Source organism: Mytilus edulis, chromosome 2, assembly GCF_963676685.1.
Source record: "Mytilus edulis chromosome 2, xbMytEdul2.2, whole genome shotgun sequence".
NCBI lineage: Eukaryota > Metazoa > Mollusca > Bivalvia > Mytilida > Mytilidae > Mytilus > Mytilus edulis.
Window position 1 is genome coordinate 67,507,384 of NC_092345.1, and position 15,698 is coordinate 67,523,081.

At 33.9% G+C, this 15,698-nt stretch overlaps 1 protein-coding gene across 1 annotated transcript in view; it reads right to left on the reverse strand.

Moving 5' to 3' along the window:
- Positions 1-11,198: 11,198 nt before the first annotated feature.
- Positions 11,199-15,698, reverse strand: part of LOC139510979 (proprotein convertase subtilisin/kexin type 6-like) — a 43,247-nt gene continuing 38,747 nt past the window's right edge. The window contains exon 20 of the mRNA XM_071297540.1: positions 11,199-11,361. Coding sequence (XP_071153641.1) covers positions 11,249-11,361 — 113 coding nt within the window. The 3' untranslated portion in view covers positions 11,199-11,248. The remainder of the gene's footprint in view (positions 11,362-15,698) is intronic.

Here is a 15,698-nt window from a genome sequence, read left to right on the forward strand (position 1 = left end):
GGCGAAAAAAATAATAAAGTGGCGAAAAATATATTGTATTGGCGAAAGAGGTGGCGAAAAAAATAATTGACCCAGGGGAAACCCTGAGTGTAGTTAATAGAAATATTTATTTGAAGATGTGATATGATATAATTGCAAATCTTTAGTAAATGGGAATGTTATTTTAAGGGAACTTTCTGAACCATTTCTTTCGCAAATAATTATCAAAGGTACCAATATATAATTTGATACGCAATACGCGCGTTTCGTCTTCATAAGACTCATCAGTGACGCTCAGTACAAAATCATTAGACAATGAAAAAAAACCATGTAAAATTTGAAGAGCATTGAGAACCCAAAATTCCAAAAAGCTGTGCCAAAGACGAATTTAGTAATCTATGCATGGCATTAAAATATCCTTAGTATTTCAAATAATTCACATTTTATTAAACAGTAAAATTATAAAAATGACCATTTATAAAGGCAACAATAGTATACCGCTGTTCGATATAATTGATAGTCATGTTAACACCAAAGTACTGACTACTGGGCTGGTAATACCCTCGGGTACGAAACGTACACCAGTGACATCAATCCAGGGGTGCATATAGTTATCAAAGGTACCAGGCTTATAATATGATACCCCAGACGCGAGTTTCGTCTACATAAGACTCATCAGTGACACTGAGTACAAGATTGTTAGATAGCCAAAAAAAACATGAGCTATTCATGAGTCTAACACAAAGATATAATTCAAGTGGTCATTAGATATCAGTTCCTTAAAAAGATTCAAAACTTCGCCAAATAGTAGCAGGACTGCAATTTCCTACAAAAAGACTGGGCCATTTCCTGGATATAATTGGAAACCATTCTGTCAGTTGGTACCAAGTTTTATCAGTGATTACCCTGATGTTTTAAATCTTCTTTCTGATGAAGTAGGATACCATTCTATTTTAATAATCTTTGACGTTATAAGATAAGTCATTTATACCACAGCCCCACTAGGCCACGATCGCACTACGATCTGTGAAAAAATGCAAATTTTGATGATCGTAGTACGATCGTGTAGATCGCAGTAAGGTCGTATCACGGTCGTGGTAAAATCTTCAAGATCGTGATGAACGTGGCCATATTTGAACATGTTCAAAATAATCGTGGAGCGGTCGTGGTGCGATTAGGTAGTGGTAGAAGCGTAGTGAGAGTGCACTAAGGTCGTAGTAAGATCGCAAAGGTCGCTGTATCATCGTAGCGAGAGCGTAGCAAAAGCGTGATTCTATTCGGAGAGACTGCGCTACGATCTCACAGCGACGTTATTACGACCTCACTACGACCATCACGTTCTCACCGCGACCCAACTACGCTTCCATACGACTATACCACGTTTACACCACGCTGTTCAAGACCATAGTACGATTCTAGCACGCCCTTGCCGTCCTCATCACGCTCTTCTTACGACCTGACTACGTTCATACTACGACCACCATTCTCATTGTCATTTTCACATAACATTTTTAAAATCTCTTCAGGTTTTGTTTGTTTGTGTGCCATTAGGACTTCTTGTCCATTTTTTCCAACGGCTCAACCATGCTTCACGTTTTTATATAGATTAGAGTGTTGGTTTTCCCGTTTGAATGGTTTTACACTAGTAATTTTTGGGGCCCTTTATAGCTTGCTGTTCCGTGTGAGCCAAGGCTCTGTGTTGAAGGCCATACCTTGGCCTATAATGGTTTACTTTGAGTTGTCTCATTGGCACTCATACCACATCTTCCTATATCTATTGACACATCTGTGGCATCTCAGCAGTCGTTCACTAAAATATCGTCATTTGAGCGTAATGGACCAGCAATTGGTTGTAATTTAGGTTGTATTGGTCGGTCCGACATCTCTGCTTGGTCAGGATTCGTTACTTTCAGAGCTCCCGCTGCCTTTACATCAACCCCTACCACCACACCCTTGGTTCTAGAAGATTTTTGTGGCATGACTGTATTGTTTCCGAGAAATCTGCGTATTAATAAGAAATAGAAGGAATGTATTTGTATTGATATGAACACGATGTTGACGTTATTGCTGAGAACGTAGTAAGATCGCGGTATGAACGTAGTATAATCGTTGTAAGAACGTGCTTTTTTATAGATTACCTTAGCCGTATTTGGCAAAACCTTTTGGACTTTTGGATCCTCAATGCTCTTCAACTTTGTACATGTTTGGCTTTATAAATATTTTGATATCAGCGTCACTGATGAGTCTCATGTAGACGAAACGCGCGTCTGGCGTACTAAATTATAATCATGGTACCTTTGATAACTATTTAATCGCAAAAGAAGCGTGGTAAGATCGTGTTGCAATCAGGCAACTCGTGGTACGGTCGTAGTGAGAACGTGATGAGCGTAGAAAGATCTTGATAATCGTAGTGTGGTCGCAGAATAAGCGCGATGAGAACGTGGTATAATCGTAGCGGGATCGTTGTAGAAGCGTAATGAGGACGTAGTAGCATCGTGAAAGCAACGAAAATTTACATTTTTATGCCGCTCATACCGCGATCTCACCACGATATGAATTTATTTTAGATCGCGGTGAGCGTGGAGCGATCGTGGTCTAGTGGGGCTGGGGCTTAAAATTAGTTTATAACACAATTTTTACTGCTATACCCAATTATCTATTGTTACTCTTTGTATAACTTACACAGTGCTGTCAATATAAAGGAATTATATGTGACTGTCATACAAGTGATAGGTTAAGCTGGCTATAATACCATGACCATCCACCATTTTCGACATGAGAAAATGACAGTAACAAGTCAGGAATATGACAGTTGTTTTTCATTCGTTGAAGTTTTTAAAATTTTCGTATCCCCATTTGATAAAAAAAACCCAAAACATTCCGTTTTGAATTTTCGTTGGAGTTCGGTATTTCTGTTATTTCAATTTATATTCCCGATCATCTACAAAAGTTTCATAAGTGACGCTCGAATAAAAAATGTTTAAAAAGGCCAAATTACGAAATTGAAGAGCATTGATGACCAAAAATTTCTAAAAGTTTTGCCAAATACAGCTAAGGTAATATATTCCTAAGGTAGCAAAGCCTTTGTATTTCAAATCTTCAAAGTTTTGTAAGGAGCTTATTTATAAATGTAACCATATCAATGATAATTCATGTCAACGCAGAAATACTGGGGTTGTGATACCCTCGGGGAAAAAAACTCCACCAGCAGTGGCTTGTAACATAACTCATCCTAGATACTAGGATTGAAAATGAATCCTTATCCTTGGATTGATAACAGTACTGGACTAAAATTCTTTTACTTCAAAGACAAATATTTTCTGCAGATATCATGAACTGCGGTGAGTTTAAGTTGGACCGACCTACGCAACTTTATAAATTCATCATATGTATCTACTTTAAAGAAAATTGAAGCGTTTAGTAAATGGAACAGAAGCTTATAATATAAGTACCTGAATATATTTCATATTATTCACAACAGCCTGCATTTAACTGTAGACCATAACGTATCTATATTTACATTCCTAGATATACTTGCGACAAAATTAGAAAGATCGACAGTTCAGTTTGAACATCTAAATAATTCGACTATCATGTTGAGTACTGATGAATATGGGGTAATAAGTCTTTGCCTCATATTTTTTTTTACATCGAATGAATAAACCACATTCCGTTTAACCCCCCAAAAAAATTTTACACTTTCAAACAATTTGTTAAATCTCTTACACATTCAATGAGTTTTTTATTTAATATTATTGGTTAGGTTATACTTGATAAAGAATTTTTGAAAATGGTTGTCATATATATTCATTCTATTTATAATTCAAAGAAGCTAAGAAATATATAGCTATGTATATTTATAGATATATGAACGGATCTGTTTAATTTATTACGCTTTTCTGTAAACAAGTGTGGAATGAAATTAAAAATTGCACAATTAACGGAGCTGATACAATAGAACTTAACCAAGGCATCATAGCTTCGGTTGCAATAATGTTGAAAGCATAAACTTTAGTTTAAGAAAAGAGATGAAAGTCTAAAAAAAAAACTAAACTTAAAGAAAAGTTACAATTTGAAAGTTCCTGACAAATATTATTATATATAATAATAATTCATGCTTATCAAATTTATTTTTTCACTCTCTACTATTTGTATTTACAAAATATATTTTCCAATCAGTTTTGTATCGCCATGGTCCTTCGCGTAGAATTACGGATAGCTACGTCGGTGGATTACGTTAACTATTTTATCAATGTTTTGCATGTTAAGCTTTTACGGTTTTTTTAAGTAAACTACTGGAAGAATAATTTTCAACTGTCATTATAAAAAATCATTGCATTTGTAGTCCTACTTTGTCTAGATTGTCGATACACTTGGAAACAAATAAGACAAAGTAATTTGTTGAGGAATCGACCACTCTTGAAGCTACAAGAAAAGATTATTTCCATTCAAACCAAAATCCGGTTTTAAAGGCGTCTGGCGTATAAATTTATAAGCCTGGTACCTTTGATAACTGGTTACACGACACGGTCAATGCCACTATTGGTGGGCATTTTGTCCCCGGGAGAATCACCGGCCCAGTAGTCAGCACTTCGGTGTTGACATGAATATCAATTACATGGTCACCTTATAAATTTCCCATTTACAAAAGAGATTACAAAACTAGTCACTTTGAGCACCCCAATACTTGTATTTCTGTGTACGGGTTGAACGAATTGGGTCATCTCAAAATGGAAGAGGCCGGTTTGCTTAATGTTGTTTACTACACACCGGTTTTGTCTATGTATATCACCCGATTTTGTTTTGTTTTGAAACCACAAATTTTCGAAAAGCAACGCTTACACGGATCTTAACATTGTCCATCGAAAGAAATTCATTATAAATATGATTGTTATTGTAAAACAACTTCACTTGCGTTTTTTCAACAAATACTTGATTGTACATACAATGTATTATGAAAACAAAAGTGTACGCACTGACATGTAGCGATTGCTTGAATCTTCGTAATATTGAATCTATTCTAAAGATTTGTAAGATAAATAATTTAATAAAAGTATCACATAAACTTAACATTGTTCATAGTTGACCTATTGCTTATGGTATTAGAGATACGGACTTGTGTTACAGTTTTTGTTTTTTCGTTTGAATTGTTATACATTTGTGATTTAGTGGCCATTCACAGCTGAATAGGCGGTATTTGCGTTTCTCATTGTTGAAGGCCGTATGGTGAACTGAAGCTGTAAATTTCTGTGTTATTTGGTCTGTTTTTGAAAGTTGTCTCATTGCCAATCATACCACATTTACTTTTGTTTTAGAACACGAAATGTTTACCTTGATCACAGATATAAACCATAAGGGAACAACCATCTAACTTCCAGGAGGGGGATGTTTTTTTTTTCTAAAAAATATATTCTGATTCCCAATTTGATGAAAACAAATATCCTGGTCAAGAGTATTACAATACAAAAATATTCTGAATGCAGATTTACCCCCTAAGACCCCGTTTACACTGACAAAAAAGATCGATCGTTACTAATCTTATTTGAATCGATCTTTTTCTTGGTGAAAACGCTTAGGTCAACCGCAATCGATCTTTTTTTTAGGTGTTTGTTATATTTAGATGGGAAAATAAAGGTCAGACCGGGACTTTCTATGTTGTAGTGTAAACACACTGGATTAAATAAGATCGATCTCGATCGATCTTGCGTGTGCAATGTAAACGTGAACTGGTCATTTTACTTAACCATGAATGTCTTACTTACAGTGTTTGATATTAAAAATCTGATTGATAGCATTGAAAAAAACCCATTAACCACGCCCCTCCCCCTTGAAGTTAAATGATTGCTCCCTTAATCATTAGTGTGACATTCACAGCTATTCATTTTGATTGGAACTTGAATCGCTGAACTATGAAATTAAGGGCAATGGCCATATGACAGATTGAAACATCGTAAGGCAAAATATCTGTTTGTTACAGTCAGGCCTTCTCACTTCTGACATATGGAGTCTCCGATCATACAAATAGTTCAAGCCGCCATGGATTTGCATCCCTTGGTCTCGCATTTCGACCATTCTAAAATATCAATGTAAATTTTTTAGACTAAACATGATAATCCGTCTCACTTAAATCCAAATTTGCGGATGTCGCGTCATTTAGCTTTATCACATTTGTGACGAATCCAGGCGGCGTATATGTCAAACGCCCCAACCCACCTGTGATGACCCTAAACAATTGAATCTTGGTTTTACGGTTTCTTTTTACCTTAAAATCGTCTCAAATACAGTTGTCTTCTTATTATCTTTTATAATAAACACTTAGCCTTAATAAGATCTATTTTAATCGATCATAAGAAAGTAGATTGGATTACTTTTAAAGATAACCACCCTGTTGTGCAAGAAATTCATATATCAAATGTGTGTGCTCAATTGGTAACTGTAATTTCAATTTGATCACTTACATTTAATAAAGAAGAAATTCAAGTGTTTACAGAATCAAATAAATGATAAGTTGTCCTTTATAAAAAAATGTTTTCCAACGAGCCATTAAACGCCGAAGTTCAATTGTGTTGTGCAATTATTCATTTTATTTCTTTTACAAAACCGGGTTCTACACTGAGAAATCTAGGACAAAACCGGGTTGTACACATTGACCAAACCGGCCTCTTCCATTTTGACATGACCCATTTCTTTCATTCAATACATAGACATACAAGTATTGAGGTGCTCAAAGTGGCTAGTTTTGCAATCTCCGTGTCAATATCTTTCTTTTCATTCCTTTCTTCCCGTACAATGTGAACAAATTAACGAGATATTAAACCAATTCGAGGCAAGGTTCACACAATTTATCATTTTGAATTGCATTTTTACTTATTTCTCTGTTAATAAAGAACGGTTGAAGAAAATATTACACCTCACAATAGAAAATAATTATAAATGTATTCTAATTCTTCGAAATCATAAAAAAAACAATAAATAAACAGAAACCAACTTTTTCTCTGTATATTAAACATTAATGTTCCGTCACCGTGCCGGATATTAGATACCATCGAGTCAAAACATTTTTTGCCGGTGTGGTTTAGATATAGTGTATCTAGTGTCTTTATACTTGTATCGTCGTTTGATTGCTTTCTTATAAAATTAAGAATGGAAATGGGGAATGTGTTTAAGCGACAACAACCCGACAATAGAGCAGACAACAGCCGAAGGCCACCAATGGGTCTTCAATGTAACGAGAAACTCTTGCACCAGGAGGCGATCTTTACCTGCAGGGCCCTAAACAAATATGTATACTAGTTTAGTGATTATGGACGTCATACTAAACTCAGAATTATACACAAGAAATAAAATTAAAAATAATACAATATTAACAAGGCCAGAGGCCTCTGACTTGGGACAGAAGCAAAATTGCGGCGGGGTTTAATACTCTTTTGGAGATCTCAACCCTCACCTTATTCTTCTAGCCAATGTAGAAAAAAAAGCGCACAACAATACGCACATTAAAACTCAGTTTAAGAGAAGTCCGAGTCCTATGTCAGAATATGAAACAAAAGGAAATAAACAAAATGGAAAATGACAATAATACATAAATAACAACAGACTACTAGCCGTTACTAACATGCCAGCTCAAGAGCTCAATTAAACTGGGCCGAAAGATACCAAAGGGACAGTCAAACTCATAAATCTAAATCAAACTGACAACGCCATGGCTAAAAATGAAAAAGACAAACAGACAAACAATAGTACACATGACACAACATAGATAACTAAAGAATAAACAACACGACCCCACCGAAAACTAGGTGTGATCTCAGGTGCTCCGGAAAGGGTAAGCAGATCCTGCTCCACATGTGGCACCCGTCGTGTTGCTTATGTGATAACAAATCCGGTAAATAGTCTAATTCGGTAGGTCACATTCATGAAAGGGAAGGGGATTGTAGTTACGACGTAAGGAACATATCCGATATCATTTGTGAAACGGTAATTCCATAACGGTCAACCAACTCGTAATGTGGCGTCCGTAAAATTGACGAAGGGATGATTTCAACTTCACCATTTGGAACTCTTGGTTTAATAGATTCCTTGTGAGCAGCAACACTCTATCAAGAAAATCATGATAGGAAATGCAAGCACGGGAATAACGTATCAATTGGGAGATACATACCCCGTATGCAGGTGCTGCTGGAGTGTTGTTACTTAGAAATGGAAAGTTCAAATTGGAAAGCAGAAATCATCGCTTTTGTCGTGAAGTTTTGTTTTCAACCGACCCTCATTGTCAATTTCTAGATGTAAGTCAAGATATGAGGCCGACTGAGCTGTATCTGTAGTATCCTTATCTCTAGTTCGAAGGGATAGATGCGTTCCACATAGTCACCAAATTTTGAATTATTTAGTGAAAGAACATCATCTATATAGCGGAAAGTAGAGTTAAAGGATATTGCAAACTTCTTATATTCCTTCCTAAGAAGTTCCTGCATGAATAAAGAAAGGCAACAGTAGTATACCGCTGTTCAAAACTCATAAATCCATGGATAAACAGGTCGGCAAGTAGAGGGGCACAGTTTGTTCCCATTGGAATGCCGACAGTCTGTTGAAAAACACGTCATTCGAACGTAACAAATATGTTGTAAATCAATAAATCAAGCATCTTGATAATATCAGTTTCAGAGAATGTTTTGTTTGAATCAGAGTGATCCTTTACAAAGTAGGATTTATCCTTCCCTAAGACAAGATACTTGTATCTACGTTGGTCATTCTTTTTGATGAAGCAAAGCAAAACCAACTCTTTCAATTTGGCTTTTAGTTTGGAATGTGGAATACGTGTGTAAAGAGTAGAAAAGTGAAATGTTTTGATACTGTTACAAGATGAAAGAGAGTTAGATTGTATATACTCTAAAAGATCTTTGGAATTTTTAAGTATCCAATTTTTTTTTAAGCAAACGACTGGTTTTAGAATAAATATGTTTAATTCCGATGCAAAGACCCTATAAGTTAATCAATTTGAAAGCCAAAATATGCAATCTTTAATGACCTGACAACAGTATCGTAACTATATCCCTTCTTAATAAGTCTGTTTAAAGGTTTTGTTAGCTTTTGAGATGAATATCGACATTTTTGTGCTGTGTAAAGAATATTACCATAAACGATTGGATGTGAAATATCTTAACGTATGAGACGTCTGCATGTTGATTACTGTAAACCAACTTTTTTTCGCGAGCGATTTATTTTCGAGATCTTCGCGAGTAGAAAAATAACGCGAATATAAGTCGTCGCGAATATGTAAAAATTGGATCGTTCCTTATTAAACTTCATCAAGTAAATCAGAAAATCGCGAAGTTAAATAGCCGCGAAGTGGTCAAGAAAGGTTAAAACGCGAAATAAAGTATCCGCGAAAATAAGTTGGTTTACAGTAAATCTACGAATGATTTCCTTAAACCGATGATAAAATTTAGTAAATGTTTTGTGATATCGAAAACCCAGGTGTTATAATTTTTCAGTAATGCATAAATTTCTCTTGCTAAAATCTAGTACGTTGTTACACGAGCGAATCGTACTAGTTGAGATACATAAACATCATAAGATGGTGACAAGGGAACGTCACCATCTAAAACTGAAAATCATCTCTTTTATCATAAACTTTTGTAATAAGCTTCCCGTTAATGATATAGATATCAAGATCGAGGAAAGGGCAGTGGTCATTGTTAGTGTTAGCTTTATTTAAAGTTAGTTCCACAGGATGAATTTCTTTAGTATACATACTGAAGTCATCATTTTTGAGAGCCAATATATCATCCAAAAGTATTGTTAAATTGTGTATGAAATTTTTCGATGGATATTTGCTGATTTTAGTCATAAATTGTAACTCACAACAATACAAAAACAGGCTGCAATAAGTGGTGCACAGTAAGTCCCCATTGGAATTAAAAAAAACTTGAAGATATACAGAATCTCCAAATCGAACAAAAATGTTATCAAGTAAAAATTCAACCGCAGATATAGTAACAAAGCATGTTCAATTGACATAGTTCTTTTTTTTGTTGCTGCTAAAAAATAACCTAAAAGAGTTAGAACATATGTAGTCGCATTCTGAGTTTTTAAATACCTAATTAATTAGGGATATGAGGCGAAGTGGTATATAGGGTCGAAAAATCAGAGCTTTGAAAAGATCAAAAATATATATAAGCATGCAATTTATCAAGTACTTCCAACGAGTTTTTGACACTACAAAAGTAATTAATTCCACTATTTTCACAGGCCTTATTAAAACAGTTATTTATCAGGTTACTTGATTATACCAAGTGTACTAGTAAGCAGAATATACAATTTAGTAGTGGAACAATGGCTTTAAGATGAAATAAATCTATATTTGTAAGGTGTTCTGTGGATCTTCGGAAGCCAGTACATAGTTGAGACTTTCATTGTATTTGGTTTTGCTTGTAAAGAAGTAGTTAAAAGTTTGTGTTTGTTACAGATGGCGTTTTCTGAAAATTAAGACAGTTGGAGTGTTGATGAATTCGTGATTTCCTTTAGTAGAACCTCAATGCAAAATTTACGTCAAACAAGAATGATATAATTCGCAGCCTTATCAGCCGGGACAAAAACAATTTCCTAGGCTAGTTCTTTTAGTCGAGGTTTGATACGCAAAATAGGGTTTTTATGGTTGAGGTTAAGAGTAAGATGTTCTTTAAAATGTTGTATCGAATACCAACTATCTTCATTACTGAATTAAAAAAAGAGTCCAAAGAATTTTTTTCAGCTTTTTCCGTTTTACTTATTTCAAACAGTAAGTACGGAGTTAGTCGTGGATGATATTACGACACTCATTCCAATGAATAATTGATGGGGGGCGATATTTAGGTCCTTTAATGAGGATCGATTTTAACTCTTGGTCGCGAACGATGTTAAGGTCTCCTGTTATGACATGGGTCGTTTGACTTTTCTCTCATAACTGTGTTAGCCATTATTTTTCTCAGTTGATTTTTCCTTATTCATTTTAAATAAAATCTCCCCCCCCTCCTCATTTTTCTACTTTAACTTGTTTTATTTTGTAAATCGTACAGTTTAGTTTTCGATTGTTTTCAGTCTTTATGAGTTGTTTTCGAAATTTCACCATTTAAACATTAATCCAATGTTAGTGGTCAGTACTTCCATGTATCTACCTATATCGATTGTACTCCATTTCTAAGCATAAGGCAGTATTCATGAGAGTTATAAACGTTTCAAAAGCTGGTTTTATTAAATAGGTTTAAATTAAAAAAAAATATATCCACTATCAACAATAATCGCATGTTCTTCGACAATGGTAGGTCATGTACCGAATTCCATTTCGAATGCATCCATTATTTATGGCTAACCTACTGCAACCCTCATAACGGTCAGAACATTCTGAAAGAGAAGTAAATCATTTTATACATTTAATTGTTCATAAAATAGTGTGTGTGTGAATCTTTTTGTTTGTTCTATAACTTTTCACGACACTGTGACAGTCTACATAGTTATATATATATATATATAACATTACATATAAAACACAAAATTTGCGTTAGCAAATTTACAGACCTAACATTGTTGGGTTGATGTTTAGACGAGTTGTATATACAGAATGTACACAGCCATGTATCACCATCACTGCTGGTGATCCGATGGATAAATCTGTTGTAGAGTTGTTACTGGTTTAGACGTACTTATTAACATTAAATATATATGTAAGACTCAAATCTATGGTGGGTTCCAAATCTATGGCAGATTCCTAATCTAAGGCAAATGTGACATCATGCCATCCCAAATCTATTGCAGACTTTTTTACAATCCTAATCTATGGCAAGTTTTGTAATTTCCTAATCTAATATGATTTTTTGTGATCTCCAAATCTATGACAAATTGTGTACAAATAGAAAACAATGCAGTACACATACGACCAATGACTTGTCTTAAACAACTAGAATTGTACGACAACGAGATCATGTCTATAAACATTTGTTAAATAAACACTCCATAATGGTGAATAAAAAAAAATCGTAAATGATGTATTTAATATATATATCGGAGACGTCAAGATTAAAATATTCTGCTCCGTAAAGGATAACATGTTCTAATATGTGCATGGAACCTGTTTAACTAAACCAAATATGGAGTCCCTTAGCAAAAAAGACGGCAATTTGTCATAAAAAAAATATATAAAAAAATTTAAAAAAGTTTGAATTTTCAAACAATTATTTTTCAGCGATAGCGTTAATACATCTTTTTTATGTGATGACGATTCAAATCAAATTGGTATCCGGTAATTTCATCTTTTACTTTATAAACTTTGTCAGTTGTAGAAAGTAAACTACTACCAAAACTCCTTTTCTAATAGCGGTGCCCTTATTCATCGTGGGCTTCAATCGGTACAGCAAATTTTGTCCGTCTTCGGGATAATAGGTCACATCTTCCTTTACAACGTCCGCAAATTGTTGTCAAGGGAAAAACCTTCATCTTGAATGGTGTTCAAATCTATGTGTTCCGCCATCGTTAGCGTCGGTGACTTTTTTATAAATATGGCGTTATTTTATTGTGACGTTATATGTTACTCTTTTCCCAGGATCTGCCATAGATTTGGAGAAAACAAAAATCTCCCTTAGATTTGAGTTGTTTGGCGTTTGCAACATCATATATGCCATAGATTAGGAATCTGCCATAGATTTGGAACCCGCCGTAGTTTGAGTCCTACATATATATCTTTATGTGTAGTTTTTTTTACAATTACTGATATATACTAGTGTCTCATTTTATATCTGCTTATAGTTCAGGTAATGGAATCACTGATTGTCTTCTAAATAGCTGTTGTTATGCTGAGTATGCCTATATTAAAGGGGCACTTGCTACGAGATATATAAAAAGTCAAAAGTATGATTTTTTTGTTCAATCATTAATGAAAGTGAAATAGTGAAATAAGAATTTGCTTTCATCAGCTAAAATGGTTCAATTTTGTCAAATTAAGCTAATAAACATTGATAATGACTTATTCACTTGCAAGTGAATATTTCGACCTCATTAAATCCGTATTCATGTGAACTCCAATTTAACCCCGTAGAAAGAGATAGAATAAAGCATGCATTGTCTGTGTACGGGTATTTAAAGGAAAAGAATGTCAACATTGAAAGTGAAACTAGGTAAATAATTTGATTATTTGATTCGATCCAAACAATATCATTCTTATAAATGTAAAAACGACGATAAACATAACTTTTTAATCTACAATACAAAATTAAACGTACCTATAAAAATACAATTGCACGAGTTGCTTAATCTATTCATATCTATGTTTATGTTTACATCGCTTATATGGTCATAGAAGGTCAACTCGATAGTTAATTAGATGGCATCTTGGCTAAAATTCACACGAAACGAAGCTACATCTTATTGAGACCATGTCCTGTAAATTGTTTATTTATTCTTTTGATAGTTTGGAAAAATATTTTACATTGTTATAAATACAATATGAGAATTTGAGTCAAATCGGTGAACATGAATTTGGCAGCTAGTACCCCTTTAAGTGATGATGATCGATTGTCATAAATAAATGAAATCGTGTTTGCAATTTGTCTTTTTCGAATTTTGATATCAATAAAATTGATTTTTCGGGTATTTTTCAATGGGACAGAAAATTTAACGACATTTTCCACCAAATTCGATTTATTTCAGATTTTTGTTGTCATGTTGCATATTTCAGACCCTGTGGGTGGACATCATGCATAGCTATGATTCAGGGTTTAACTTATAGTCTTTAGGGCTCCATCAATTCTTCAACATTTGAAGTAGGTTTTTGACTTTCTAACTATTTGGCTTCCAGCTTTAAAAGTTAAGATTTTGCTATTGTGATGATGCATTGAAGGCCGAATGATTTATTGTGCATAGCTAAATAATAAGCGGTGTGTATAAACGTTTTCTGTTATCTACAGTGTTGGCAGTGTTTATTTACATTAATTTTCAAGATATGAATTTGAATGTCACGATATACCTGGAATATTAGTTATACAAGATATTTATTTAATGACTTTAATTGCGCATAACGTAACGTTATTATTTGGTGTGCCGTATGTAACATCGCATCCTTGGTTACTTTGGAATCCGTTTTTGTAAAGAACCTAATATACGCTCCTATGTTGTATGTGTTGTTTTGGGCATGCCTAAGTTAATTCAAATAACAGTTTGGAAATATATACAACGATTGTAAAATATTAAATTTATCCTTTTCATAGAAATTATAAGACGAAGGTTATCTGTGATTTATTAATCCTATTTACTGTTACATAATGACTTATTGAACATTATGAACCCGTGTCTTTTTTTATTATGAAATATAGATATATTAACTAAAATAAAATTAAGCTACCCAACTTGGCAATGTAGTTTATGATGATATTTATATCATAATTATGTGTTTTCATCAATTAATATGAACCAAATAATTAACTGGAGATTTTTCGCGCCAGAGGAATCAAACGTATTAGGGATTTCAATCAGTTGATCCGCACTATGTGTTTCTTTAATATAAAATCGTGTATGATACAAGGTATATACATTTTGTAGATATAATATTTCTATAAACTAGAGGCTCGAAAGAGCCTGTGTCGCTCACCTGTAAATGTACTGATGCTTTAGAAATCATGTAAGATAAGGTTTAAATCATAATTTATAGTATAAGATATCATTAGATACTATAATAATATCTAAGATAAAAAAGAAATGCAAAATGTACATAAAATTACTATTTCAGAGGCAGCAACCCAACAACTGGTTGTCGGATTTGTCTGAAAATTTCAGGGTAGATATATCTAAATCTGATAAACATTTTTGCCACCAGTCAGATATGCTCTTAATGCTTCAGTTTCAGAGATATAAGATATTTATGAAAAATTGGTAAAATTTACTATAAAGGGCATTAACTCCTGAAGGGGTCAACTAACCATTTTGGTCATTTGACTTATTTGTAGATATTACTTTGCTGAACTGTATAGCTGTTTACAGTTTATCTCTATCTATAATAATATTCAAGATTATAACCAAAAACATTTCCTTAAAATTACCAATTAAGGGGTAGCAACCCAACAACGGGTTGTCTGATTCATCTGAAATTTTCAGGGCAGATAGATGTTGACTTGATAAACAATGTTATCCCATGTCAAATTTGCTCTAAATAATATGGTTTCAGAGTTATAAGCCAAAATCTATATTTAACCCTTATGTTCTATTTTAGCCATGGCGGCAATCTTGGTTGACTGGCCGGGTCAATGGACACATTTTTTAAACTACATACCCTAATGATGATTGTGGACAAGTTTGGTTAAATTTGACTTAGTAGTTCCAGAGGAGAAGATTTTTGTAAAAGATTACAAAATTTTACCAAAAATTGTTGAAAATTGACTATAAAGGGCAATAACTCCTTAAGGGGTTAATTGACCATTTTCATCATGTTGACTTATTTGTAGATCTAACTTTACTGAACATTATTGCTGTTCACAGTTTACCTCTTCCTATAATAATATTCAAGATAATAACCAAAAATGGCAAAATTTCCTAAAAATTACAAATTTAGGGGCAGCAACCTAACAAGAGGTTCTCCGATTCATCTGCAAATTTCAGAGCAGATAGATCTTGACCTGATAAACAATTTTACCTCTGTCAGATTTGCTCTAAATGCTTTGGTTTCAGAGATATAAGCCAAAATCTACATGTTACCC